Source organism: Schistocerca serialis, chromosome 5 (assembly GCF_023864345.2).
Source record: "Schistocerca serialis cubense isolate TAMUIC-IGC-003099 chromosome 5, iqSchSeri2.2, whole genome shotgun sequence".
Taxonomy (NCBI): domain Eukaryota; kingdom Metazoa; phylum Arthropoda; class Insecta; order Orthoptera; family Acrididae; genus Schistocerca; species Schistocerca serialis.
The window spans coordinates 650359049-650386195 of NC_064642.1; the positions used below are offsets into that span (position 1 = coordinate 650359049).

The window sequence follows — 27147 nt, forward strand, 5'->3', positions numbered from 1 at the left end:
ATGTAACGCAGCCAATGAGATTGCTGCTAACGTAGAACCTTTTCTCCTCGCAGATCACACTCGCACAGTGATACCTGAACGCGTGAGGTATTATAACGAGTGTACAGACCTCCGATTAGTCAGTCTGCATTTGTCTGCACCAGTCTGTACCAGTCTGCATTAGTCTGTACCAGTCTGCATTAGTCTGTACCAGTCTGCATTAGTCTGTACCAGTCTATAGTTAAGTTTCAGTCTGCGCCTAATAAGATTACCATATTCCTGTACACAGCCATGAAGCTAAATGAATAGACACTTTGTTAAGTATCAGAGATAAGTGAGAATAAGATTAACGTACGAAGACCATAGGAACTTCAGATTGTCAGTTGTAAACAGCATCCAGAGTCAAATTACGTAATGTCTACGTTTTTTATTATTTTAATAAATGTGTGTGAAAATTAATCAAGTCTGTTTAAAATTGGTCACCGTCAATCTGCTACTCTAAGCGTGCAAGCGGCATTTCTATCGCCTGAGCTACCAGCAGAAGATAAACACGCCACGATAAACCACGAGACATATTGCTGACACTCGCCTACTTCGTTAGAGCGACAAGTCAAATACTCTGACGGTGTGTGTACCGAAGGTCTTACAGTACGCACACCGCAAAAACCGCCCCAACAAATGCAGTTTTTATCGTCACACCAGTACATTAACAGACCGTGAACTTCTCTCTTCGCGTATGCTGTGTAACTTGTCGGTATTGTGTCGCAGTGTATAAGCTAGGAGTTGATGTGGCGGCGGCGCTGGGCAGTGTGAACGTGGTGTATGAGGGGCGCCAGGAGGCAGAAGGGCTGCCCTGTTGCCCTTCCTGAGCCGTTGCGCATCGGTTGTCACAGAGCGGCGCGGACAAAGCGCGTTATGCGTGCTCCCCCGCGAGAACACCTGTTACACGGCAGCCAGCAGCCAGCAGCAGCTGCAGTCAGGAAGGCCCCTGGCGCCCTGGGCGGATCGCGCCGCGCCGAGAGACAATGCGCGAGGCCCTAATGAACACCTGACACGGCCATTGTCGGCCCTTTGTGAATGCTCGGCGAGCCGCCGGCGCCTTCGTTAGACCGCAAGTGCCGCGCTCCCGCGCCGCTCAATGAGGACACTCCGGGGGCCGCGAGGACTCTCCAATCGCACACCGTACCCCGCTCTCTCCAGGCGCTCCCTGGATAAACTTCACAAAAGTCAAATTTTCTTTGCCCTCCGTGCATTCGTTGCCGTTCGTAATTTAACGTCTCTTTTTCATCAGACTTACGATTGAAATTTAAGGTTTACCGTCTGTCATTCACTTACGTTACGTTTCGTACAGCTAACAACTGTTTATTGTGAACGGTCACAAATTAGGCGATACAGGAAAAAGAAATTTGATTGTTTTTTTTCGACTGGTTGTATGAATATACACTACTGGCCATTAAAATTGCTACACCACGAAGATGAACGTGCTACAGACGCGAAATTTAACCGACAGGTGATATGCAAATGATAAGCTTTTCAGAGCATTCACACAAGGTTGGCGCCGGTGGCGACACCTACAACGTGCTGACATGAGGAAAGTTTCCAACCGATTTCTCATACACAAACATCAGTTGACCGGCGTTGCCTGGTGAAACGTTGTTGTGATGCCTCGTGTAAGGAGGAGAAATGCGTACCATCACGTTTCCGACTTTGATAAAGGTCGGACTGTAGCCTATAGCGATTGCGGTTTATCGTATCGCGACAGTGCTGCTCGCGTTGGTCGAGATCTAATGACTGTTAGCAGAATATGGAATCGGTGGGTTCAGGAGGGTAATACGGAACGCCGTGCTGCATCCCAACGGCCTCGTATCGCTAGCAGTCGAGATGACAGGCATCTTATCCGCATGGCTGTAACGGATCGTGCAGCCACGTCTCGATCCCTGAGTCAACAGATGAGGACGTTTGCAAGACAACAACCACCTGCGCGAACAGTTTGACGTCGTTTCAAAAAAATGGCTCTGAGCACTATGGGACTTAACTTCTGAGGTCATCAGTCCCCTAGAACTTAGAACTACTTAAACGTAACTAACCTAAGTACATCACACACATCCATGCCCGAGGCAGCATTCGAACCTGCGACCGAAGCGGTAGCACGGTTCCAGACTGTAGCGCCTAGAATCGCTCGGCCACCCTGGCCGGCGACGACGTTTGCACCAGCATGGACTATCAGCTCGGAGACCATGGCTGCGGTTACCCTTGACGCTGCATGACAGACAGCAGCGCCTGCGATGGTGTACTGAACGACGAACCTGGGTGCACGAATGGCAAAACATTATTTTTTCCGATGAATCCAGGTTCTGTTTACAGCATCATGATGGTCGCATCCGTGTTTGGCGTCATCGGGTGAACGCACTATGGAATCGTGTATTCGTCATCGCCATACTGGCGTATCACCCGGCGTGATGGTATGGGGTGCCATTGGTTACACGCCTCGGTCACCTCTTGTTAGCATTGATGGCACTTTGAACAGTGGACGTTACATTTCAGATGTGTTACGACCCGTGGCTCTACCATTCATTCGATCCCTGCGAAGCCCTTCATTTCATCAGGATAATGGACGTCCGCAGGTCATGTACAGGTCTTTCTGGATACAGAAAATGTTCGACTGCTGCCCTGGCCGGAACATTCTCCAGATATCTCACCAACAGAAAAGTCTGGTCAGTGGTGGCCGAGCAACTGGTTCGTCACAATACGCTAGGCACTACTCTTGATGAACTGTGGTATCGTGTTGAAGCTGATGGGCAGCTGTACCTGTACATGCCATCCAAGCTCTGTTTGACTCAATGCCCAGGCGTATCAAGCCCGTTATTACAGCCAGAGGTGGTTTTTCTGGGTACTGATTCCTCAGGATCTATGCACCCAAATTGCCTGAAAATGACCGCGCGACCGTTACGGTCGCAGGTTCGTATCCTGCCTCTGGCATGGATGTGTGTGATGTCGTTAGGTTTGTTAGGTTTAAGTAGTTTTAAGTTCCAGGAGACTGATGACATCAGATGTTAAGTCCCATAGTGCTCAGAGCCATTTGAACCATTGTTTTGCGTGAAAATGTAATAAAAAAATGGTTTAATGGCTCTGAGCACTATGGGACTTAACATCTATGGTCATCAGTCCCCTAGAACTTAGAACTACTTAAACCTAACTAACCTAAGGACAGCACACAACACCCAGCCATCACGAGGCAGAGAAAATCCCTGACCCCGCCGGGAATCGAACCCGGGAACCCGGGCGTGGGAAGCGAGAACTCGACCAAACGAAAATGTAATCACATGTCAGTTTCAGTAAGATATATTTGTCCAATGAACACCGTTTATTTTCTGCATTTCTTCTTGGTGTAGAAATTTCAGTGACCAATAGTGTACAATTTTTGCTGCAGTGGTTACCGGTTTCCGGCTGACATGCCCATTCTCAAACCACAATCCTAAAATTTTTAAAATGATTGTCGTACAACAATGTTTACATACAGATGCAGGTCCATGTTGCATTTACTTCAATGCTTATAGACATACGTTGTTATTAACCGTAACTAGTCATACAATATAGTGCCAAAAGCACGAGTAGCTTCTGTACAGAAAGTCAAACTTGGGTCACTAGCTCTCTCATTGGTAAGTTGGCCTATGTGTCTATTGTTGTACCTGAATGACACAACCGAACTGACAAATACTACTTTTCGTAGTCAACAGGGCACATTGGTAGATGTTTCTTTCATACATACATGCTTGTGGCTGCCTGTTAGTTAGAAAACTGCTACGGAAGCAAAGGGAACTTCACAGCAAACATAAAAAAAGCCAAAGCCCTGCAGCCAAGCAAAAATTACAGGAAGCCAAATGTAGTGTGAGGAGGGCTATGCGAGAGGCGTTCAATGAATTCGAAAGTAAGGTTCTATGTACTGACTTAGTAGAAAATCTTAAGAAATTATGGTCTTATGTCAAAGTGGTAGGTGGATCAAAACAAAATGTCCTGACACTCTGTGACCAAAATGGTACTGAAACAGAGGATGACAGACTAAAGGCCGAAATACTAAATGTCTTTTTCCAAAGCTATTTCACAGAGGAAGACTGCACTATAGCTCCTACTCTAGATTTTCGCACAGATGACAAAATGGCAGATAAAGAAATAGACGACTCAGGGATAGAGAAACAATTAAACTCGCTGCAAAGAGGAAAGGCCGCTGGACCTGCTGGGATACCAGTTCGATTTTACACAGAGTACGCGAAGGAACTTGTCCCCCTTCTTGCAGCAGTGTACCGTAGGTCTCTAGAAGAGCGTAGCGATCCAAAAGTATGGAAAAGGGCACAGGTCATCCCCGTTTTCAAGAAGGGACGTCGAACAGGTGTGCAGAACTATAAATCTATATCTCTAACGTCGATCAGTTGTAGAATTTTGGAACACGTATTGTGTTCGAGTATAATGTCTTTTATGGAAACTAGAAATCTACTCCGTAGGAATCAGCATGAGTTTCGAAAAAGACGATCGTGTGAAATCCAGCTCACGCTATTCGTCCACGAGACACAGAGGGCCATAGACACGGGTTCCCAGGTAGATGCCGTGTTTCTTGACTTCCGCAAGGCGTTCGATACAGTTCCCCACAGTCGTTTAATGAACAAAGTAAGAGCATATGGACTATCAGACCAATTGTGTGATTGGATTGAAGAGTTCCTAGATAACAGAACGCAGCATGTCATTCTCAATGGAGAGAAGTCTTCCGAAGTAAGAGTCATTTCAGGTGTGCCGCAGGGGAGTGTCATAGGACCGTTGCTATTCACAATATACATAAATGACCTTGTGGATGACATCGGAAGTTCACTGAGGCTTTTTGCAGATGACGCTGTGGTGTATCGAGAGGTTGTAACAACGGAAAATTGTACTGAAATGCAGGAGGATCTGCAGCGAATTGACGCATGGTGCAAGGGAATGGCAATTGAATCTCAATGTAGACAAGTGTAATGTGCTTCGAATACATAGAAAGATAGATCCCTTATCATTTAGCTACAAAATAGCAGGTCAGCAAATGGAAGCAGTTAATTCCATAAAATATCTGGGAGTACGCATTAGGAGTGATTTAAAATGGAATGTTCGTATAAAGTTGATCGTCGGTAAAGCAGATGCCAGACTGAGATTCATTGGAAGAATCCTAAGGTAATGGAATCCAAAAACAAAGGAAGTAGGTTACAGTACGCTTGTTCGCCCACTGCTTGAATACTGCTCAGGAGTGTGGGATCCGTACCGATACGATTGATAGAAGAGATAGAGAAGATCCAACGGAGAGCAGCGCGCTTCGTTACAGTATCATTTAGTAACCGCGAAAGCGTTATGGAGATGATAGATAAACTCCAGTGGAAGACTCTGCAAGAGAGACGCTCAGTAGCTCGGTACGGGCTTTTGTTAAAGTTTCGAGAACATACCTTCACCGAAGAGTCAAGCAGTATATTGCTCCCTCCTACGTATATCTCGCGAAGAGACCATGAGGATAAAATCAGAGAGATGGGGCCTACACAGAGGCATACCGACAATCTTTCTTTCCACGAACAATACGAGACTGGAATAGAATGGAGAACCGATGGAGGTGCTTAAAGTACCCTCCGCCACACCCCGTCAGGTGGCTTGCGGAGTATGGATGTAGATGTAGGTTTCCATACACCTGCTGCATTTACTGACAACATTTTCAAAAAGTAAATAATACCAATTTTGCATAATAGGACCTACAAGATACAGGATAAGATGAAGTAGTGTCCGACCCTCAAGCTTTTTCGAAATCATAACATTTTCTGAATGTTGTATTAATACATTCTACGAACCAGATAGTGCCACGACACATTACTTAATGGAGCTGGAAAGTACGTTGTCGATCTCATACACAGCTCGGTATTCATATTTCACGTGCGGGACCTGTTAGACGTAGATGTATTGAATGCCATATTGTAAATGATAGTATTTCGTACACTCTCTTAATAGAATCAAACCTTTGGTACACATACCACGCAACCTCACATTTACACACACACAACTTCTTCTTGTGTTTTGTTTGTGGACGAAGACTAAGTTTCTCACGTTGAGTAGGTCGTCTCCCTACCAACGAGACTATTTTCTAGGCATTCCTCGCTGTGTGTCTGAAGAAGAACACGACGCCCGAGGAAGTCATGGGTTCGTCGTAGGCGTATTCGACCCTCCGTTATAAAGCTTTTGAAAATGTGTAAATGGATGACACAATTTATTGAAATTAGGGTGGTAAAGTTGATGATGGAACCGGACTTTAAATCCGGGTTCGAGTTCCCGTCAGGCCTTAATTTTCATTGTCATCATTCGATTATAAAATTGATGGCTGTCCATATTCACTACTGAATACATTTCATATATAACCTACCTGCGAACAATACACAGCACAACAAAAATTTTCATGTACAGGAAAACTCTGTAGAGGCATGTAACTTGTTGCCAATTCGAAAAGCTCTGCTTGTTTTGATTCAAAATTCCGTAAGCGGTCTTGCTCCTCCATAGTTCATACTGCAGTGCCGCTTAAGCCCTTTTCACAGGATCGACGCTCCTGCCGCAGTTGACTACTTGAGGCAAGTGAGTCTACTGCAGTGCCCTGGTGTTTTATTCTTGAACTGACTGTCGGCTGTCTCGAGTCGTCAATCAACACGTCAGCGCCAAAAGAACTTGTGTTGTACCTGCCGATGGAAGTAGGATATGAGGGACTATCTTTTTTTACGTATAAATCTAAATATATGAGAAAATCTAGGAACAAGCGATGATAATAGGGTGTAATAATAACCAAAATAAAATTAATTGTGGGTTTACTTGTCAAAGCTCGTGTAGTTAATTCTTTACATTCCTGAGAACTTAATAATAGGAAAATTGTAATCCAAACACTTTATAAGAGATACATTATTTGCTCGAGAAAATATATAGTTGCAGACACACAGTATCTAGAACTCAGTTAACAGCGTCTTTCTCCTTTTTTGTATCTTGTTTGCTAGCAAAGTGCCAAATAATTTTCATTATAACATGTTATCTATTTACCCTCTTGTTTATGCTTGGGGTATTCTTTTCCTCTGTAAAACGTAATTATCTTTTTTTTCTTTTCAGATATTTCATATCTCTTGTAGGAAAATGCTAGTAGGAAAAATGCTAACGCCTCGTGCAGCCTTTCCGTGTGTTACGAAAACAAAGCAAACAACACATCAAAAATTAAGACGCGGAAGCACAAAATCTATTTCTGTAATAGGAGTGAGCTCGTCCAGAATATACACTCCTGGAAATTGAAATAAGAACACCGTGAATTCATTGTCCCAGGAAGGGGAAACTTTATTGACACATTCCTGGGGTCAGATACATCACATGATCACACTGACAGAACCACAGGCACGTAGACACAGGCAACAGAGCATGCACAATGTCGGCACTAGTACAGTGTATATCCACCTTTCGCAGCAATGCAGGCTGCTATTCTCCCATGGAGACGATCGTAGAGATGCTGGATTTAGTCCTGTGGAACGGCTTGCCATGCCATTTCCACCTGGCGCCTCAGTTGGACCAGCGTTCGTGCTGGACGTGCAGACCGCGTGAGACGACGCTTCATCCAGTCCCAAACATGCTCAATAGGGGACAGATCCGGAGATCTTGCTGGCCAGGGTAGTTGACTTACACCTTCTAGAGCACGTTGGGTGGCACGGGATACATGCGGACGTGCATTGTCCTGTTGGAACAGCACGTTCCCTTGCCGGTCTAGGAATGGTAGAACGATGGGTTCGATGACGGTTTGGATGTACCGTGCACTATTCAGTGTCCCCTCGACGATCACCAGTGGTGTATGGTCAGTGTAGGAGATCGCTCCCCACACCATGATGCCGGGTGTTGGCCCTGTGTGCCTCGGTCGTATGCAGTCCTGATTGTGGCGCTCACCTGCACGGCGCCAAACACGCATACGACCATCATTGGCACCAAGGCAGAAGCGACTCTCATCGCTGAAGACGACACGTCTCCATTCGTCCCTCCATTCACGCCTGTCGCGACACCACTGGAGGCGGGCTGCACGATGTTGGGGCGTGAGCGGAAGACGGCCTAACTGTGTGCGGGACCGTAGCCCAGCTTCATGGAGACGGTTGCGAATGGTCCTCGCCGATACCCCAGGAGCAACAGTGTCCCTAATTTGCTGGGAAGTGGCGGTGCGGGCCCCTACGGCACTGCGTAGGATCCTACGGTCTTGGCGTGCATCCGTGCGTCGCTGCGGTCCGGTCCCAGGTCGACGGGCACGTGCACCTTCCGCCGACCACTGGCGACAACATCGATGTACTGTGGAGACCTCACGCCCCACGTGTTGAGCAATTCGGCGGTACGTCCACCCGGCCTCCCGCAAGCCCACTATACGCCCTCGCTCAAAGTCCGTCAACTGCACATACGGTTCACGTCCACGCTGTCGCGGCATGCTACCAGTGTTAAAGACTGCGATGGAGCTCCGTATGCCACGGCAAACTGGCTGGCACTGACGGCGGCGGTGCACAAATGCTGCGCAGCTAGCGCCATTCGACGGTCAACACCGCGGTTCCTGGTGTGTCCGCTGTGCCGTGCGTGTGATCATTGCTTGTACAGCCCTCTCGCAGTGTCCGGAGCAAGTATGGTGGGTCTGACACACCAGTGTCAATGTGTTCTTTTTTCCATTTCCAGGAGTGTATTAACTACCGACTGTTAGCACACGCCGTTACAGTTCCTGTTTCTGCGCATGCGCACTGGTGCAGCATACTCGGGAATCTAGCACTCCACACTCGCACAGTATATAGAGCACTGACGTTATCGTCACACTTTGTGACGTCGTTAGCTGCTGATTTACACTCAGACACAAAAGCCACAAGCACTTCGAGTGTTCAATTTTGACCAGAAAGTCGCTCGCGTAAAACGCGCTTTAGATGCTTCCACGTGCATTAGAGTCTAGGAACAGCTCTTATCCGGTTCAATCCACTGTCCGTCACTACACCATTTTCCTCTGCTTCTAACTCTTACTTATTTGTGTATTTATTTTCCCAAGCGAAAAAAAGGACATTGCGCTATCTCTTTCTTTCAATTAGCCATCCGTCGCGAAAATGTTAGATGCAAGTTTTTAGAAAAGGTAAAAGCAATAATGACACTAAAATAGTGTTGAAGAACTGGTTTGATTGCACTCTCAATGCAAGTCTTTTCATGTCTATATAACTACTGAATCCTAAATCGCTTTGACCCTAATTACAGTGCTGAGCCTTGGACCCCTTGTGCAGTTTTTACACCCCACGCTTCCCTCTATGATCAAATTAAATATTACTTGATGCTTTAATATGAGTCCTGGCAATCTGTCCCATCTTGCGCCACGTAGCTCTTTTCTCTCAAATTTGATGCAATACTTCTTTATGAGTAGTACGATCTACACATCTAATATTCAAAATTCTACTCCTACACAACATTACAAGAGTTTCCGTTCTCTCCTTGTCTGTGCCGTTTATTTTCCTCGTTTCACTCTCTTGAGAACGCTACACACCAGGCGCAAAAAAGACTCCCTGACATATTAAAATCAGATGGTAAACTATTGCTCTTGTTCAGAAAAACTTTTCTTTCTTTGGAGCAGTTGGCATTTTACACATTTCTTTTTTTAATTGAATCGTTAGCTATCTGAATACTCAACCTGAAGAGTCCCAATTCCTTAATTAATTCCAACAATATCACTTAATTTAATTCGACTAAATTTCCTTACCTGTGTTTTACTGTTCATGTTGATCCTGTAGCCTGGTTTCAAGAAGCTTAGTCGGCTTGAATAGTGTTCCGAATCCTAGAATTATAGTGTCACCTGCACATCTTAAGGCTACTGTTCTATTAGTGGCAATTTAATTCATTTACAAATTTAACCACCCTTTCCTTTGCTGTTTGATTTAGTACATAATGAATAACGTGCGGGATAGACTTCCGCCATGTCACTCTTTCTCAACTGCTATCTATCGCTCATATCCTTCGAGTATCATAGTTTGGCTTCTGTACAACAAAGTTGTAGATAGTTTTCCACCCCTGTATTTTAACCCTGAATTCCAAAGGACGTATTCCAGTCAACATCGTAAAAAGCCTTTTTGAAATCTAAAAATGCCATAAATTTCGTTTTTTTTTCAGCCTGTCTTCCAAAGTAAGTCATCAGGTCAGTATTGCCTCACCTGTTTCTACATTTCTCCTGAACACCACCTGATACTTCATTACACCACATGATACTTCATTTCTTTCATTCGGGTGTAGAGAAGCCGAGGTAGTATTTTCTGTATTAATCTTCAGCTGTCACCATTTGCCGTCATATTACATTCTTCTTGATGCTTGAGTATGTCTGACCTGTTTCATACATCCTGCACACCAAGTGGGACAGTTTTCTCATGGCTCTTTCTCCCAAATGTCATAACAATTTTGAGGAAATGAGTAAAAGTGTTATTATTACAAAGATAATGACTGTAACAGTAAAGAGATGAATCGAGTTGATAGGTCAATTATTAGATTGCTGGACAATAATGGTGCACGTACGAATAAGAATGGAATAGAGTGCGGATTTGGTCTAGTATTAATTAGGAAGAAGACAGAGATATTCAGATGAGATGAAAGCGAAGGATTGAGGGATACAAATCACAAAAGAAAGATAAGTGGCAAAATGATTTGTTTTTTAAAGAGAAGAACAGAGAGGTAACGGGAGCAGAACAAAGGTGAAAGAGGATAAGAAAAGAAATGAGGATGCCCGTCGTTTGTCTGTGAGGAAAGACGTTGGATCACAACAGAAGTTTCCGGCCGAAATAGGTGGAGTAAATTTTGTTTTTTCTAAACTGCAACCCTGATGTGGATAGCAGTAATGGAGGATAAACCCAAGAATATTTTGGGGCATGCCCAGTTATTAATTTGATCCACTTTGGGCCTCTACTGAACTACACTATTTAGAAATACAGTTTTATGCTTGATTATAAGGAACTGCAACCGGCAGCCCTGTTTTTGTCATTTTCTGGAAATGCAAAATGGGCACGTTGACGGACTGTGGGTATTAGACAAATGATTTTAAAATAATAAAGCGACAAAATCTGTAACAATGAAATCTCGATGAAGTTGTCGTGCCTCCCCATGCTTGGCTTTGAAATGTTATGTCTTACCCCTCGTTGGAGGCAAAATATTATGACTTCCATACAAACAAGGATTCTGACTGAATAAACTGTTGGTTGAGATTTACATTTACAGGAAAATTAAGTTTTGTAGGGTTGGTTTAGTGCTAAATGTCACCCAGAGGCATAAAGGAGCCTAAGGATGATTAATAATTGCTCCTCCAAATACTGAAAGAAATGAAAAAATCAGAAAAGGAACGTGATGAGCACTAACATAAACGAGAACGTCCATGTGATTCAAATAGAACAAAATTAGTATTGAAGCTAATCAAAATGTGTTTAGGGGTAAGAAGGAGGTTGGCTTGGCAAGACAAGAAGCGACCAATGCAAGGAAATTAGATAAAGTGGGAAACAATCGTGACAGAATAGCCAGGCGTACTGCTAACATTAATTCATGCGATTGTGTCACAGAAACCAGATGGCAGTTATAAGAGTCGAGGGATACGAAAGGGAAGCAGTGGTTGGGAAGGGAGTGAGACAGGATTTTAGCCTCTCCCCTGTGTTATTCAATCTGTATATAGAGCAAGCAGTGAAGGAAACAAAAGAAAAATGCGGAGTAGGTATTAAAATCCATGGAGAAGAAATAAAAACTTTGAGGTTCGCCGATGACATTGTAATTCTGTCAGAGACAGCAAAGGACTTGGAAAAGCAGTTGAACGGAATGGACAGTGTCTTCAAAGGAGTGTATAAGATGAACATCAACAAAAGCAAAACGAGGATAATGGAATGTAGTCGAATTAAATCGGGTGATGCTCAGGGAATAAGATTAAGAAATGAGACACTTAAAGTAGTAAAGGAGTTTTGCTATTTGGGAAGCAAAATAACTGTTGATGGTCGAAGTAAGAGGATATAAAATGTAGACTGGCAATGGCAAGGAAAGCGTTTCTGAAGAAGAGAAATTTGTTAATATCGAGTATAGAGTTAAGAGTCAGGAAGTCGTTTCTGAAAGTATTTGTATGGAGTGTAGCCATGTATGGAGGTGAAACATGGACGATAAATAGTTTGGGCAAGAAGAGAAGCTATCGAAATGTGGTGCTACAGAATAATGGTGAAGATTAGATGGGTAGATCACATAACTAATGAGGAGGTATTGAACAGAATTGGGGAGAAGAGGAGTTTGTGGCACAACTTGACTAGAAGAGGGTATTGGTTGGTAGAACATGTTCTGAGGCATCAAGGGATCACCAATTTAGTATTGGAGGGTAGCGTGGTGGGTAAAAATCGTATAGGGAGACCTAGAGATAAATACACTAAGCAGATTCAGAAGGATGTAGGCTGCAGTACGTACTGGGAGATGAAGCAGCTTGCACAGGATAGAGTAGCATGGAGAGATGCATCAAACCAGTCTGAGGACTGAAGACCGCAACAACAACGGTGTCACTCTAAACTCAGGGAGAGAATGCAGTTGCGGGTACTGCGCCGTCAGTAGACAGTTTGGATGTCCACATTGTTCAGTGGGAACAAGTAGTCCTGAAGAGCACTTTGCGTTCAGAGATAAACGAAGCCGTTCAGACAGTCGTGTCACCATCAGCGGGCTCCCCTTGCCCGGTCCCAGAGCAGCGCAACGGGCCGCAGGGCGTGCACTGCCGAACTGGAAGCGAGTGTTTCGCACAGCTGCAGCCTGCTTTTGAAGTTGGAATGCGGCACTCGACGTGAATACTCGGGGCGTGCGGAGCAGAACAGGGACTCTGACGCTGGGTTAATAGCGAGCACCCAGGGGCGATCTAGGATTTGACCACAAACGCTTCCACTCCGTTTTAAAATTTCAGGATTTTCGTGAGGACGGAAGATTTGTATGTCACAATTCAGCAGTACATTACCTACATCATGGCCATTGGCGGCAAAGTTAGAATTTATCTGTAAACATGTCGAGGGGCCAGCAGCCGAAAAAATTCCCGGGGCAGCGACAACTTTCCGTACATATCAGGAATTTGGAGACGCTTTCCTTACGACACAATGGTACCGAGAGATGCAAGAAAGAATAAAACAGGAAATTATTCAGTGGCCAGACCACGAATTGTCAGAATATAAGAGCCCCATCAAACTGCTTGATGGACTCATTAAGAAAAATCAGTTCCTAGACGCACCCTGTATTGATAGCGAAATAATCAAGTTTTGCTTTTCAAAACTACCAAGTAATTAGCAGCAGCACACTAATGTGGCACGAACATCGAAACATTTAACAGCCTAGTTAGGGAACTTGAGCTAATATTTGAGGCACAATCCGCTCGAGAACGAAGGAGAACTCAGAATGGGAACTCCCAGCAGCTCCACAGAAGTAAGGAGAGAAGAAATAAGAGAGATGGCGCGACAGGGAGGCAAGAGAATCGAGGATAGAATTCCAGACGGAGAGAAAACAGGTAAAAATTCGGTGGGAGGAATAGCGAGCGACACTATAAACGCATCTGGCGCGAAACGAACCAAGTTATCAGGAAAGCGAGGTAGTGGAAGGTCACTCACCAAACTCCACCAAGGAACAATGGAATCGTGGGTTGTGCGGAAAGGGTTCACCACAATTCCGCAATTGTCATCGGACCGACTCGAGCACGTATGCTAAATTATATGGACATTTTCGAGGTACGCTGGAAGAAAGAGAAGAAGTAACAAGTCAGGATCTCTGCCTCATGATTACTGGCGCCACTATGTGACATGAGACTGAATGGTATTTCTGACAGTGGCAGCTACATTACTGCAATATCGGAGGCAGTATACCAGACATGTTCTGAAAAAAGGATCTGGCCAACACAGTAGAGGAATAAGACGAAAATACAATCGGCTCTGGCAGCATTTGCAAGCAATAAATACGCTTCAGGCTCGATTAGAATTTGTGTGTCAAGGACACAAACTTAAAATCAGCTTCGTGGTCGTGCCAAATTTGGCAACAGATCTGATCATTAGGATGAATTTTTGAAGAACGCAAGAGCAATCTTGACTTCGGAGGAGGAGAGGGTATGGGTTGCACTGACACTTCTATTTGCATTAAGTTTAAGGAGCACGCGATACAAGTGTAACCTTCTACCAGTTTCGTTAGTCTTAATTACCTCAACTACCATTTCGTTTATCTGACGAAGTGCCCAAAGAAACCAAGGAGCAGAATAAGGTAGTAGTGACCAGAGAAATTAGAGAGGTGATTGAACAGAAAGTAGAAGCAGTACAATACATTGAACATACAGAGTCCAATGAATTACGGGACACGTTACTGCAGAACACACAAGTTTTCTGCCAGAAATTGGGATGATAAAGAATTTCCACTATGGATTCAAGACGTCCGCACAAGAAATTAATTATTTGCGCCACCTTATCCAATTTCTCTGGTCTGCACAGATAAAATCGCTAAAGAGATTTCGAAAATGCTGACAAATGGGCTGACAGGACCTGTTAGGTCTACATATAACAAACTGCTCAAGGTAGTCGACGAGCCATATGGATCAGTTTAGCTCATCTTAAACTCCTGTAGGTGGCTTACTCTGTGGAAATGACTGGTGAGTGATCCCACGATTGGAAGTGTTGGAGTTTTCGAAGAGTCTCAAGACCAAATTCTTGGTCAGCATGGGAGTGATTACGGTCACAGTCTGAATAAGTCATCTTCCGAATCCGCGACTTGTCGGAAAATTATCCGCCGCCGCAACTCGTAACGGAGGTCGGTAACCCTGTTTGCAGCGTGCAGAGCAGCCCTGTGCTGATAACTGTGTACCCATGATTCGACTTTCCAGTTTGGTAAAGCATTCACAAGCACCGGAAAAGTAGGGACCTGTTTATTCATGCTGACGTTCTCAGCTACGGGCATTATCGCATTCTGACCATCACTATTCTACAGTGTAGACAGCGCAATCCACTTTTTCGATCCACTTGAAATTCATTCCCGCCCACAACAGATACAACGCGGTGTCCGTGTATCACGATAGTTACAGAATAGGTATCTATTTGACTTTGCCAACAGCACGTTCTCAGATACCTCTTTTTTGTCGGTTATATTACAGAATCATTACTTTGTATATTGAATTATCTCGGTGTGTAGGACAATAAATGTCATCGTGATATCCAATCGGATTATCGTTTCAGAAGTTAAGGTACCACATTTAATATCCTGTCGCTGTACCATACATTTTTGGGGGATATTAATTAATCAGATTACCACAAAAATAAATGACGACACGGATGTCAATTTCTCAGCTGTCTACTCGGGGCCCAAATAGTTTCTTGTAGCATTAATTAGTGTCCTACGAGGGCTATCCACAAAGTACATTACGTTTTGGAATTAAAAATAAATAAAGTATTGGAAATTATATACAGATGAAAGCCACACTTAAATACTACTTTTCTACATAGTTGCCATTTAAGTTAAGGCACTTATCGTAGCGATGGACGAGCTTGGAAATTCCTTCGTCGTAAAATTCGGCCGCCTGCGCCTTCAACCACGTGGTTACCTCTTCTTTTGGGACAGAAAAAGTGTGATTTTTGTGGATTTCCTGGAAAGAGGCACTACAATAAACTCTCAAAGGTATTGCCAAACTCTGCATAACCTCAGAAGAGCAATACAAAACAAGCGCAGGGGAAAGTTGGGTTCAAAGATCTTGCTGATTCACGACAACGCCCGGGCCCACACGGCAAATGCCACTCGTGAAGTTCTCGAATCTTTTAAGTGGGAGTTGTTTCCTCATCCGCCGCACAGCCCCGACCTGGCACCGAGCGACTTCTACTTATTCCCAGCAATGAAGAAGTGGTTGGCTATGCAGCGTTTTGATGACGACGCACAGCTTCAAGAAGAGGTGTCCACGTGGTTGAAGGCGCAGGCGGCCGAAGTTTACGACGACGGAATTTCCAAGCTCGTCCATCGCTACGATAATTGCCTTAATTTAAATGGCAACTATGTAGAAAAGTAGTATTTAAGTGTGGCTTTCATCTGTATATAATAAAAAAAATTTCCAATACTTTATTTATTTTTAATTCCAAAACGTAATGTACTTTGTGGATAGCCCTCATATGAGTGATAGGAGTTGTTTGAGCTTAAATTGTGTGTGTGTGTGGGGGGGGGGGGGGGGGAGGGAGCAGAGTCTACTTGCCCTTCTGATGCAGATTTATATGAAATCAGGTGAACATCGCGTCTCTCCATCTCAGCACCTCGCAAGGTTACCAGATGAAGAGTGCTGAAAACATGGATATCAATTTTTATCAAAGGCAAAGCACATTCTTATGATTTGTGGAACAGAAGTCTCCTCGCGTGAGACACCACTTATTAGTGTTATTTTGTGATAAGACCTATTTCATTCAATGCCTTAAGAGACAAACTGACAGGAAAATTATTTGCTGTGAAGCACAGAGGAAGCGTTGATTCAGGTATCTATGACATGTTGATAAAAATAAATTTAAAGTAAAAATTAGCAATTTCCAACAATTATAGAACATTTGCGAGTCTTTAGTACAGGAAAATACCGATTTCAATGATGTTATTTATTGGTGTTAATGAGAACCACTCAAATAATTCAAATGCATTAGGACCAGTCAGACACTTGAAAATAATCTCAACTCTTCAATTTACTCACACATTAGACGTGTGCAATACAACACTCCATTACCAGAATCTTACGACAGAGTAGTTTACGTGTGACCTGCTTAGGTACTCTGGGAGTGTCTCGGCAGTCCTTAACTTGAAAACTAAGTATTTCTAGGAAATATAAGGTGAGAACGAGCCTTTAGTGTCGTGGCAGCATCTTTGATTAGTAATTAACCTTCACGCGATCGCGCGGGCGGTGAAGTGACCGCCTTTTTGCAATTTCGCGCCATACTTACTCCACAAAGGTACCGAGGCGACGAGAGGGACATGTATTCTCTAGTTGCACTTTTTTCCGACAGATCCGAACACGTTCGGCGGTCAGTATACCGCCTTTCAAGCGCTTACGAGACTTTGTTGTACTCGTCCACTTCGGAATGTAAGTATTTCTTTTTGTAATTCCGCTATAATTCCTCAATTTTATAGACTCTTCCAATTCTCTAGTGAATTTGCATTACTTTCTATAAATTTTACCATTCACAAATTCTGTTTTTCTTTCTACTTTAGCACTTCGTCATTCTAAGAAATTTCTGTTGGCAAAAGTAACAATTATTTTTATTTTTTACGAAACCTTACGTCTGATGACACATAGAATCTTGGCTGAATTGGAGAGAGAGGAAGCAGAGGGGAAAGGCCATGAGGAAGCCCTAGAAGATGACGTTTCCGATGACTCAGATTATGAACAAGAAGGGATTGAAGATGATATACATCAAAGTGAGTCGGAAATTGTTTGGAAAGCGGGGGAGAAAATTACATAGAACAACAAGACCTACCAACAAATGACATCAGATTTTATATAGGTAAGGACATGGCAACTATTTGGGCTAGTAGTGCCAATATTACCAGCACAAAATCAAAGTCAAAAATATAATCAAAACTCTACCAGGTCCTAGAGGATAAGCCAGACAATGTGAAACTCGACTGGAAAGTTTTCAGTGTATAATAACTCCTGAAATGGTAGAAGGGATCGTAAGGTACACGAATATTTATATTGAAAGGAAAAAATTGGCACCTCAAGCACTGGTAGAAGGAAGCAGTAACTCTGAAGTACGTGAAAGGGATTATAAGCCGACAAGAACGGCTGAAATGCTAGCATTGTTTGGTGCTCTGTTTTTGGTTGCGGTCAAAAGAGGAAACCGTGCAAATTTCTCTGAATATTTCAATAACAATGGAACAGGTCTAATAATTTTGCGAGCCAATTTCAACCTAAATAGATTTAGATTTTTGCTACGAGCTATAAGATTTGATGACCTAAACACGAGATTGGAACGTCAAGCAACGGACAAACTTGCTCATATACGAGAAATTTTGTCTTCTTTCATTGTTAACAGCTAAAAATCATTCAGTTTAGGGGAATTTGTCACTGTTGATGAGATGTTGGTTGCGTTTAGAGGACGATGTTCATTCATCCAGTACATGTCTCAAAAACCAGCCAAATACGAGTTAAAAATGTATGCATTGTGTGATGTACGCACTTTTTATACATATAATTTTAGAAGTGTACTGCGAAAAACAAGTGCCAGGCCCTAACGTACTCTCCAACAAACAATACGACTTGGTCGCTAGATTGGTTGAATGCATAGAAGGAACAAATAGAAATGTAACAACTGATAATTATTTTTCAAGTTACCCGTTGGATGAATACCTCCTTACCAAAGACCTAACATTTTTAGGTACAATGAGAAAATATAAAAGAGAAATTCCCCCAGAATTTGTGACAGTAAGTGGAAATGCAGTGGCAGGAGACTACATGTTCGGTTGTCAAGACGACAAAACTTTGATTTCTATGATTACAAGAAAAGGAAAGCTGTAGTAGTGCTCTCCACAATGCATGATACCGACATCACTGATGAAGATACCAAAAAACCTGTACAAATCACAGACTATAATTCAACCAAAGGTGGAGTTGATACTAAAGATCTCATGTGCTCCATAATTTCAACATCAAGAAGAACACAAAGGTGTCCTGCATGTATATTTTTCCTCTTACTTGACTTGGTAGGAATAAATTCGTTACGCATTTTTCAATTCAACACAGGTAATATGAAAGAAAAAACGAGAAGACAATTCTTACATGCGTTATCTTTGGATCTGATGAGCGAAAATCTGAAAGAAAGAGCTAAATTGAAGCATTTACCAAAAGATTTGTTAGTATTTTTGGAAAATTACGGAGAGTGATGTAGTTTATCTAGCTGTATCAACCCCTACATGGAGAGGAATATGTTATTTATGTGGCTCAAAAGAGAATATAAAAGCAAAGCGAGAATGCGGTGAATGTGGAAGAAACGTTTGTCTACGACATTCAACAACGACAGTTACGTGCAATAATTGTTGTCAGTCTCAAAACGAAAATGAAATGGATACAGACTGATCAGCATTTTTCATCTGACAGAAATGTGACGTTTTCAATCAAAAATTCTTTTTTCAAAGCAAAATTGCCATTTCTTGTGACGAGTTAAGACAGTGAATAATTCTAGTCTTAAGTATTACATTATATAGTCCCAAAACATTACAATTAAAAAATGTTCTTATCTTTCATTTGGGTATTTGGCTTCCTTTTTGTATTCCACTGTATATTTTATTGCTAAATAAATAATTTTGATTACAAATGTGTTTGCAATATTGTGTGAGATATCCTACGTCGATATTTTATGGAAATATGACCTTTCAAAACGGAAAACCTCAAGAGATTGATGAAAACTCTCGGGCGGTCGGCCGACCGCCCGCGCGAAAGCTCTCTATTTCTAGCGCGAGCGCATGAAGGTTAAAACGTCCTCTGTTCCGCGTTCGAAACGCGCCACCGCGTAAATTATGATCAATAATCAGCATTGGCGATTGCAGACTTCCGTCGTAAGAAGTCACCTCATTCTGACAACGGCCTTGTCAAATAGGGCGGAGGAGCGGACAGAGGTTCAGGGCACTCTCTTGTCCTAGGGGTGGGAAACTGCCCCTAAATGCGGAAGAATCAGCAATGACAACGGCCTGAGGACGCAGAAGGCAATGGAAACCACAGATTACAGATACATGTATCCACAGGACATGTGGCCTGGAACTAAAGAAGTGTCACTATGATCACTCCATTGGCAAAAGATTCCGGAATAGTCCCCCATTCGTATCTCTGGGAAGGGTCTGCCAAGGCGGAGGTGATCATGAGAAAAAGACTGAATAACCAACGAAAGGATAACGTTCTATGGTTCGGGTTGTGAAATGTCAGTATCATGAACGTGGTAGGGAAGCTAGAAAATCTGAAAAGGAAAATGCAAAGGCTAAATCTAGATATAGCAGGGGTCATTGAAGTGAAATGGAAAGAAGACAAGGATTTCTGGTCATATGAGTATAGGGTAATATCAACAGCAGCTGAAAATGGTATAACAGGAGTACGATTCGTAATGGATGGAAAGGTAGAGCAAAGAATGTGTTACAGTGAACAGTTCAGTGATAGGGTTGTTCTTGTCACAATCGACAGCAAAAAAACACCGACAACGATAGTTCAGGTATACATGCCGATGTCACAAGTTCAAGATAAAGAGAGTGAGAAAGTGTATGTAGCTATTGAAAGGGTAACACAGTGCATAAAGGGAGATGAAAATCTAACAGTCATGGGGGACTGGAATGCCGTTGTAGGGGCAGGAGAATGTGGTCTTGGGACAAGGAACGGGCGAGGAGAATGATTAATTGAATTCCGTAATAAATTTCAACTAGTAATAGTGAATACTTTGTTCAAGAGTCACAAGAAAAGGAGGCATACTTGGAAAAGACCGGGAGATAAGGGAAGATTTTAATTAGACAGAGATTCCGAGATTATGTACTGGATTGAAAGGCGTACGCAGGAGCAGATACAGACTCAGATCACAATTTAGTAGTGATGAAGAGTAGGCTGAAATGATTGACTGAAGGACTGACTCAGCATACGGGAAAGGCAAAACAACCTTCGTTCACATTAAAAGCAAGTGTGGTAAGATTAACAGTGCATCAGGAATTCCATTGATAAATGTAGAGGAGATAACGGAGTGGAATGAGTACATTGAAGGCCTCTAGGAGGTGGAAGATTTGTCTGATGTGATACAAGAAGAAACAGAAGCCTATTTATAAGAGGTAGGGGATCCAGTATTAGTGGGCTTTGAAGGGCTTAAGATCAAATAAGAGAGAAGGGGTGGATAACATTCCATCATAATTTCTAAAATCGTTGGGTGGGGTGGGGTGGGGTGGGGGGGGGTGGGGGGGGGGGGAAGTGGCAACAAAATGACTATTCACTTTGGCATGTAGAATGTATGTGTTTGGCGACATACTGTCTGACTTTCGGAAAAATATCACCCACACAATTCAGGAGACTGAAAGAGCTGACAAGTACGAGAATTAGCGCACAATCAGGTAGAAAGCTGACGAAATGAATCTCGGGTGAACTGCCTGGTATGAGTGTGCATAGGACACAATATTTCGGCAATCGACCACATTGCCATATGTAAGACAATCCCCCTCCCGCTCCTGCCTCAGGCGCTTCCTATGAGTCGGTGCGGTCCGCGCCCCGCGCGCGGTCCAGATACAGCGTCCGTTCTCCCGTTGCGTCCTAGGTCTTCTCGTTCAGGAGGGTCTGCCGGCACCGCTATCGTTATTCTTCCCTCCTCCCCCGAAGTCGGTACTCTCTGGTAAATATCCTTTTTCTTCTTAATCCGGGTGATCGCGGGTTCCCACACCTTGCTAAGGATGTAACCGCTGTCACGATTTACTTGTGGCTCCCTCTGATCTCTATGGCTTCTTTGATGACACAGTCCCAGTATTTGGGTGTCAGGACTTTGGTTTGGTCATAATCCATGCTGTGGAGTTCCGATAGGCAATGCTCAGCGATTGCCGACTTACTGGGCTGTTGCAGTCTAGTGTGCCGTTGATGTTCTCGGCATCGGTCGTCAGTGGTACGAATGGTTCGACCTATGTATACACCACCGCATTGGCAAGGTATCTGATAAACCCCTGAGTTACGTAGACCAAGGTTGTCCTTGACACTACCAAGAAGGCTCTTGGTTTTGCTTGGAGGACGGAAGATGGTTTTCACTTGGTGTTTGCGTAAAATGCGTCCAATTTTTACGGATAAGGCACCACAAAACGGAATAACAGCCAATGCAGCCTCCTCCTGAGGTTCATCCTCAGTTTCCGCCGGTGCTGCAGGTGTGGGATGTAGAGCCTTCCGAATTTGCCCTTCCTTGTAACCGTTCCTCCGAACCACGGTCTTCAGATGGTCCAATTCTTGTTGGAGACTGTCCCTGTCGGAGATGGTGTGAGCTCTGTGTACAAGAGTTTTGAGCATGGCATTCTTTTGTGTCTGGTGATGGCAGCTATCCGCATGTAGGTACAAATCGGTGTGCGTCTTCTTCCTGTACACGCTGTGGCCCAAAGTGCCGTCAACTCGTCTTCTAATCAAAACATCTAGGAGAGGTAGCATCCCATTCGTTTCGATCTCCATAGTGAACTTAATATTCTCGTGTCTGGAGTTGAGATGTGTGAGGAAGTCTGCCATTTTATCTCTTCTATGTGGCCAGATAACTAAGGTATCATTCACATATCTAAAAAAAAACAGATGGGTTTTAGATGTGCTGATTCAAGAGCTTCCTCCTCGAAATGTTCCATGTACATATTTGCGACAACAGGTGAGAGTGGACTCCCCATGGCTACTCCTTCTGTCTGCTCGTAGTATTCACCGTCAAATAAGAAGTAAATTGATGTCAGAACATGTCTGAAAAGGTTGGTGGTCGCTTCGTCAAATTTCTTGCTGATGAGTTCCAAGGATTCTTGTAACGGAACTTTAGTGAATAGAAATACCACGTCGAAGCTCACCAGTATGTCAGATTCCTTAAGTGTAAGGTTGTTGAAGCGTCCCAGGAAATCCACGGAGTTACGGATATGGTGTGTACATTTCCCAACGTAAGGAATAAGCAGTTGTTTGAGGTGCTTGGCGAGAAGGTACGTTGGAGCTGCTGACAATTGGACGTAACGGAATCGATTCCTTGTGTACCTTCGGCAGTCCGTAGTCTCGGAGGAACAGCAGCCCTCTGGCGTAGCTTCTTGGTAATCTCGTCAGGGAAGTCGGAATCCTTGAGAAGCGCCAGAGTCTTCCTCTCGACCCTCTTGGTAGGATCGGTGCCAATCTTGCGGTATGCGCTGTCCCCAAGTACGCTTCGCATCTTCTCAGCATAATCCTATGGTGAGAAGATGCGGGGCCTACTTGGTGACAGCGGAACTGGAGTGTGGCTGCAGTGATCATTAAAAATATGCTCTGTTCAAGAGCCGTTCCGCCTTTACGCTGTGACGACACACCCGCCTGACTTGTACATGAATAAAACGTTCTCGGGTTTCCATCCGCGTCAATTCAAAAAAATGCTCGAGCTTTCGATGGCCACCTCCGCCATCGTCGTCAGGAGTTCACTGACTGCCGGGGCTGTTACGGTCTCTCCCTTATATAGGCATGATGACATCATCAGCAGCCAATCAGATCGATCCAATGTGGCGCGCGCGCTTAAGTCGACCCGGGCAGCTCGTGGCAGCACCGGTGACGTCAGGTGGCGCCAGGAGGAGGCGCCACGTTTGAAACTGCCGCTCCCGCGTCGCGCATCTGTCTCTGCTTTCTTTCGATGTCCAACGCCCGTCCCCATGCCCTGCTAAGTGTGTATCCCTGGTCTCTGTTGAAATTGTTTCTGTTTAGGCGAAACTCGGCCGCTTCCTGACTTGTACAGCTACGGCAGCTCCCCGGATTAATTTTCTAATTTTGACCTACTTGTCTGGTTGATCGTTTTCACACTTTTATTGCTCCTTGTTACCACTCCGTTTGATCGAGGGGTGTTCTAAATCGTCTGAGTGTTGAGTTTGCATCACTGTCAATCGAGAGTGGAATTAACGGCCCTAATTGATTCTGCTGTCAGTTTTTGATACTGTCACTTGTCACCGACATTCGACGAATTTGTAACTTATCAGAGTGCATTGCTGCTTTCACGATTTGTCAAAGAATTCCTCGCCTGCCTGCTAAAGATTAACTTTCAACTTAAGTTGGATTTTGCTGTACCACTTTCGGCCTGTGGGCGGTTGCAACTTCTTGAAAACCTCGTGCCGTCAAAGGGCGGTATTCTTAGTAGCTGAAAATGTGTGCACGGTCAAAGTCCTGAGTTGCTTTGCAGATTACCTTTTCTGAATGTCAGTTTGATTCAAGATGCCTTAACGGCAGAATTAACGTCAATTGTAGCTGCAGTTTATAATGCAATACCGAATTTAAGGAACTTTGAGCCGAATCTTACCTTCATTAGTTTTCTTCTTTTATGATTCTGTATTTTACCGTTGTGGTGATTTGTTTAAGTGAATTGTATATTAATGTTGGTTTTGTGTGTTATAGAAGCTGTTTGTATTGTACTGCCAGTGATGGTTGTCGTTTCCGATTGGGTCCCGCACACGAAATTCAGACGGGCGGACGACGTTGAATTCCAACGTCAATAGTGTGCTAATTTGTGTTTACTCTTTTCAGGCTGCTGCATTATGTAATGATCTGTAAGCTACAGATTCTTTGGTCATTAATCTGGTTGTTTAATTGTATTAGAGAGTTTTGCTGTTACGACGATTTGCATTTGATTAGTTTGAAAGCTTCTAGCTTGCTATTAACTGTGTTACATTATTGACTTTCATAAGGAACTATTTTTCCTGGGTCAACATTCGTTCATTCAACATACTTCGGTAGTTAAGTTCTTGTAATTTTAATTGTGAAATTAATTCTATGTAACAGAAATTCTGTTTATATATAAAGTTTTGGGCCATAAGGCTGTTTATCTTTCACACTTTCAAGAATTGTTTGCTTAAATAGGGGGAAATTTTTTAAAATCTTATTTTAAATTAATACTGTAACAACTGAGGGTATCACCTGTTGTTTATGATAATATTATTCTGTAACTGTGTTGTTACCAATATTTGCTCTTGGTTTTGTCAATTTTTTTTTTTTTTTTTTTTTATTGTATCCTCAAATTGTGGCTCAGTATTTCGCTCCAGCACCCTTGTGCCGTGCTCCCTACCTTATCAACGCCTGTTTCCCGAACTGAAAGGTTTGATCCAAACTTTTCACAGCTTTGAAAGTATTACGTTTGATTGCGGGAACAAAGCTCTTTTATATATTGTATATGATTTGCTGTTAAGAACATAGTAAAGTTTACACAAACGATTTCTTTTACTGTGTGACTACAGAAAGGAGTGTAGAAAACTTTGAAAATTTATTAGGAAAAAGAACGAAAGCATATTAATGAACTTTTTTCTAGAATTGAATTTACGTAAAATAACACGATCAGTGAAATATTTCTGCTTCCATTAAAAGCAATTTTAACCAAAAAAAGATGCGAGTAGTCCTAGTCATGTGTTCATATGCATCCATTTTACAAAGACACAAGCAAAACCTATAATCAACAATAAAACTTCAATAACACAAAATTCCTTAATAACAAGGCGGCTGCAACGTATGATCCGTGGAATACCTTTGAACAACAAAGTTATAGAACAGGTGTGCGTTTCCGTAGCTGTAATAAACAGAATACAAAGAAAATAATGGTTTAAGGATAAGATATTTTTTCCTACCATTAGCTTAATTATACTATCATCTACTAACGCCCTGTCACAAATATAGATGCGAAGAAAAAATCACTCTAAAATAGTGACCACTCTGAATCTATGTAGTGAACACGTGATGAGGTTTTGCGTTCAGTCTAACCGCATTTAACCGCTCCTTGCTACTGCAATGCGGCGTGACCTGACGGCAAACTAGAGCGTAATAGTTGCCCTATACCTACTGTGGCATCGTTTGAAGTATGTAATAAAATGAAAAATCTTCAACCGTCCTTACGATATTATTATATGGCTACCAGTTTCGGTTTTCAGAGCACAACTTCAGGCGCTGAGGGCGTCAACTCCAATCGTATATAGGATTCATCAACCACAACGTCTTTATTACAGGTAGTCTGCGAAAACAAGTTCATATATGTTGGCCACCGACGAATCGTGTATACGATTGGAGTTAATCCCTTCAGCGTCGGTTAAGGCCTGAAAATGGTGCACTGAAGCGCCGCAACTGGTAGCCATATAATAGCTGGGATCATAAGGACGGCTGCAAGTGTTTCACTTTGTTATGTAAGTGGACGGCCGAAGTTCCTCAGACCTCCAATCAAAAGGATGGACATACAAAAACTGCTTAAAGAGTCCACTGACGACTTACCCACGACCTCGAGGTATCCGACTTGGCTCTTCATGGGGTCGGTGTTGATCTGGCACATGTACCAGCCGCGGTCTGACTCGCGCACTTCTCGGATCTGCAGGTACCACGTGCGCTGGTCACTGTGCGTGACGCCGATTCGGTGGTTCTTGGTGATGACGTGCGTGGCGATCGTCAGGATGGTCTGCGTGTCCACCCGCAACCACGCCACCTGCCGGCAGAGCAAGTGTTTCGCACGTGTTACACCTTGAACGAAATTCTTCACCAGAACATACTAGAATTTGGACAATATGAGATACCTATAAGGTTCTACAAAGATTATGCGCAAGAACTTGCTTCTCTTCCATAAGGAGTTGTAAGAGGTCCGAGCAGATGTAATTTCAATGTGTTGCTCATGCGCTGCCTGCGATATGCAAGGTATAAGAGAATCGCTGACCAGAGAGCAGTGTTGACTGAGTAGGAAGTGTGTAGCTGTAGCACTAAGTTGTTGCTAGTGTGGAGTCTGCTCCGGTCTGGTATAGTGTATCGTGTTGGCTGGGCCGGTCGCGGTGCAGCGATGCCGGAACCTGAGTATTATTGTGTTAGGTAAAAAGCAGCCTCGCGCATATCTAGTAACGTTACCCGAACTCCCATGCAAATGTTTTAAAAATGTCTTAATAATAATCTTTGTCATATAAAGTAATTTTTTACAAGCATTCATTTCAATTTAAAGAATTTACTAATTTCTCCAATCCATGATCATTCTGATTGTTGCAAAAGAAAAATCAGTTGCTTCCTTTCATAAATGACAAATCCATCGGCCAGTATTGCACAGAGCTGTGCCGGAAAATTTTATTGTAGGAGAAGATACACTCCTGGAAATTGAAATAAGAACACCGTGAATTCATTGTCCCAGGAAGGGGAAACTTTATTGACACATTCCTGGGGTCAGATACATCACATGATCACACTGACAGAACCACAGGCACATAGACACAGGCAACAGAGCATGCACAATGTCGGCACTAGTACAGTGTATATCCACCTTTCGCAGCAATGCAGGCTGCTATTCCCCCATGGAGACGATCGTAGAGATGCTGGATGTAGTCCTGTGGAACGGCTTGCCATGCCATTTCCACCTGGCGCCTCAGTTGGACCAGCGTTCGTGCTGGACGTGCAGACCGCGTGAGACGACGCTTCATCCAGTCCCAAAC

At 43.5% G+C, this 27147-nt stretch overlaps 1 protein-coding gene across 1 annotated transcript in view; it reads right to left on the minus strand.

The window, feature by feature from the left end:
- LOC126480664 (neurotrimin-like) overlaps nucleotides 1-26162 on the minus strand; it is a 336431-nt gene extending 310269 nt beyond the window's left edge. Inside the window, exon 1 of the mRNA XM_050103887.1 lies at nucleotides 25958-26162. Within this exon, the coding sequence (XP_049959844.1) occupies nucleotides 25958-26015 (58 nt within the window). The 5' untranslated portion in view covers nucleotides 26016-26162. The remainder of the gene's footprint in view (nucleotides 1-25957) is intronic.
- Nucleotides 26163-27147: the final 985 nt, after the last annotated feature.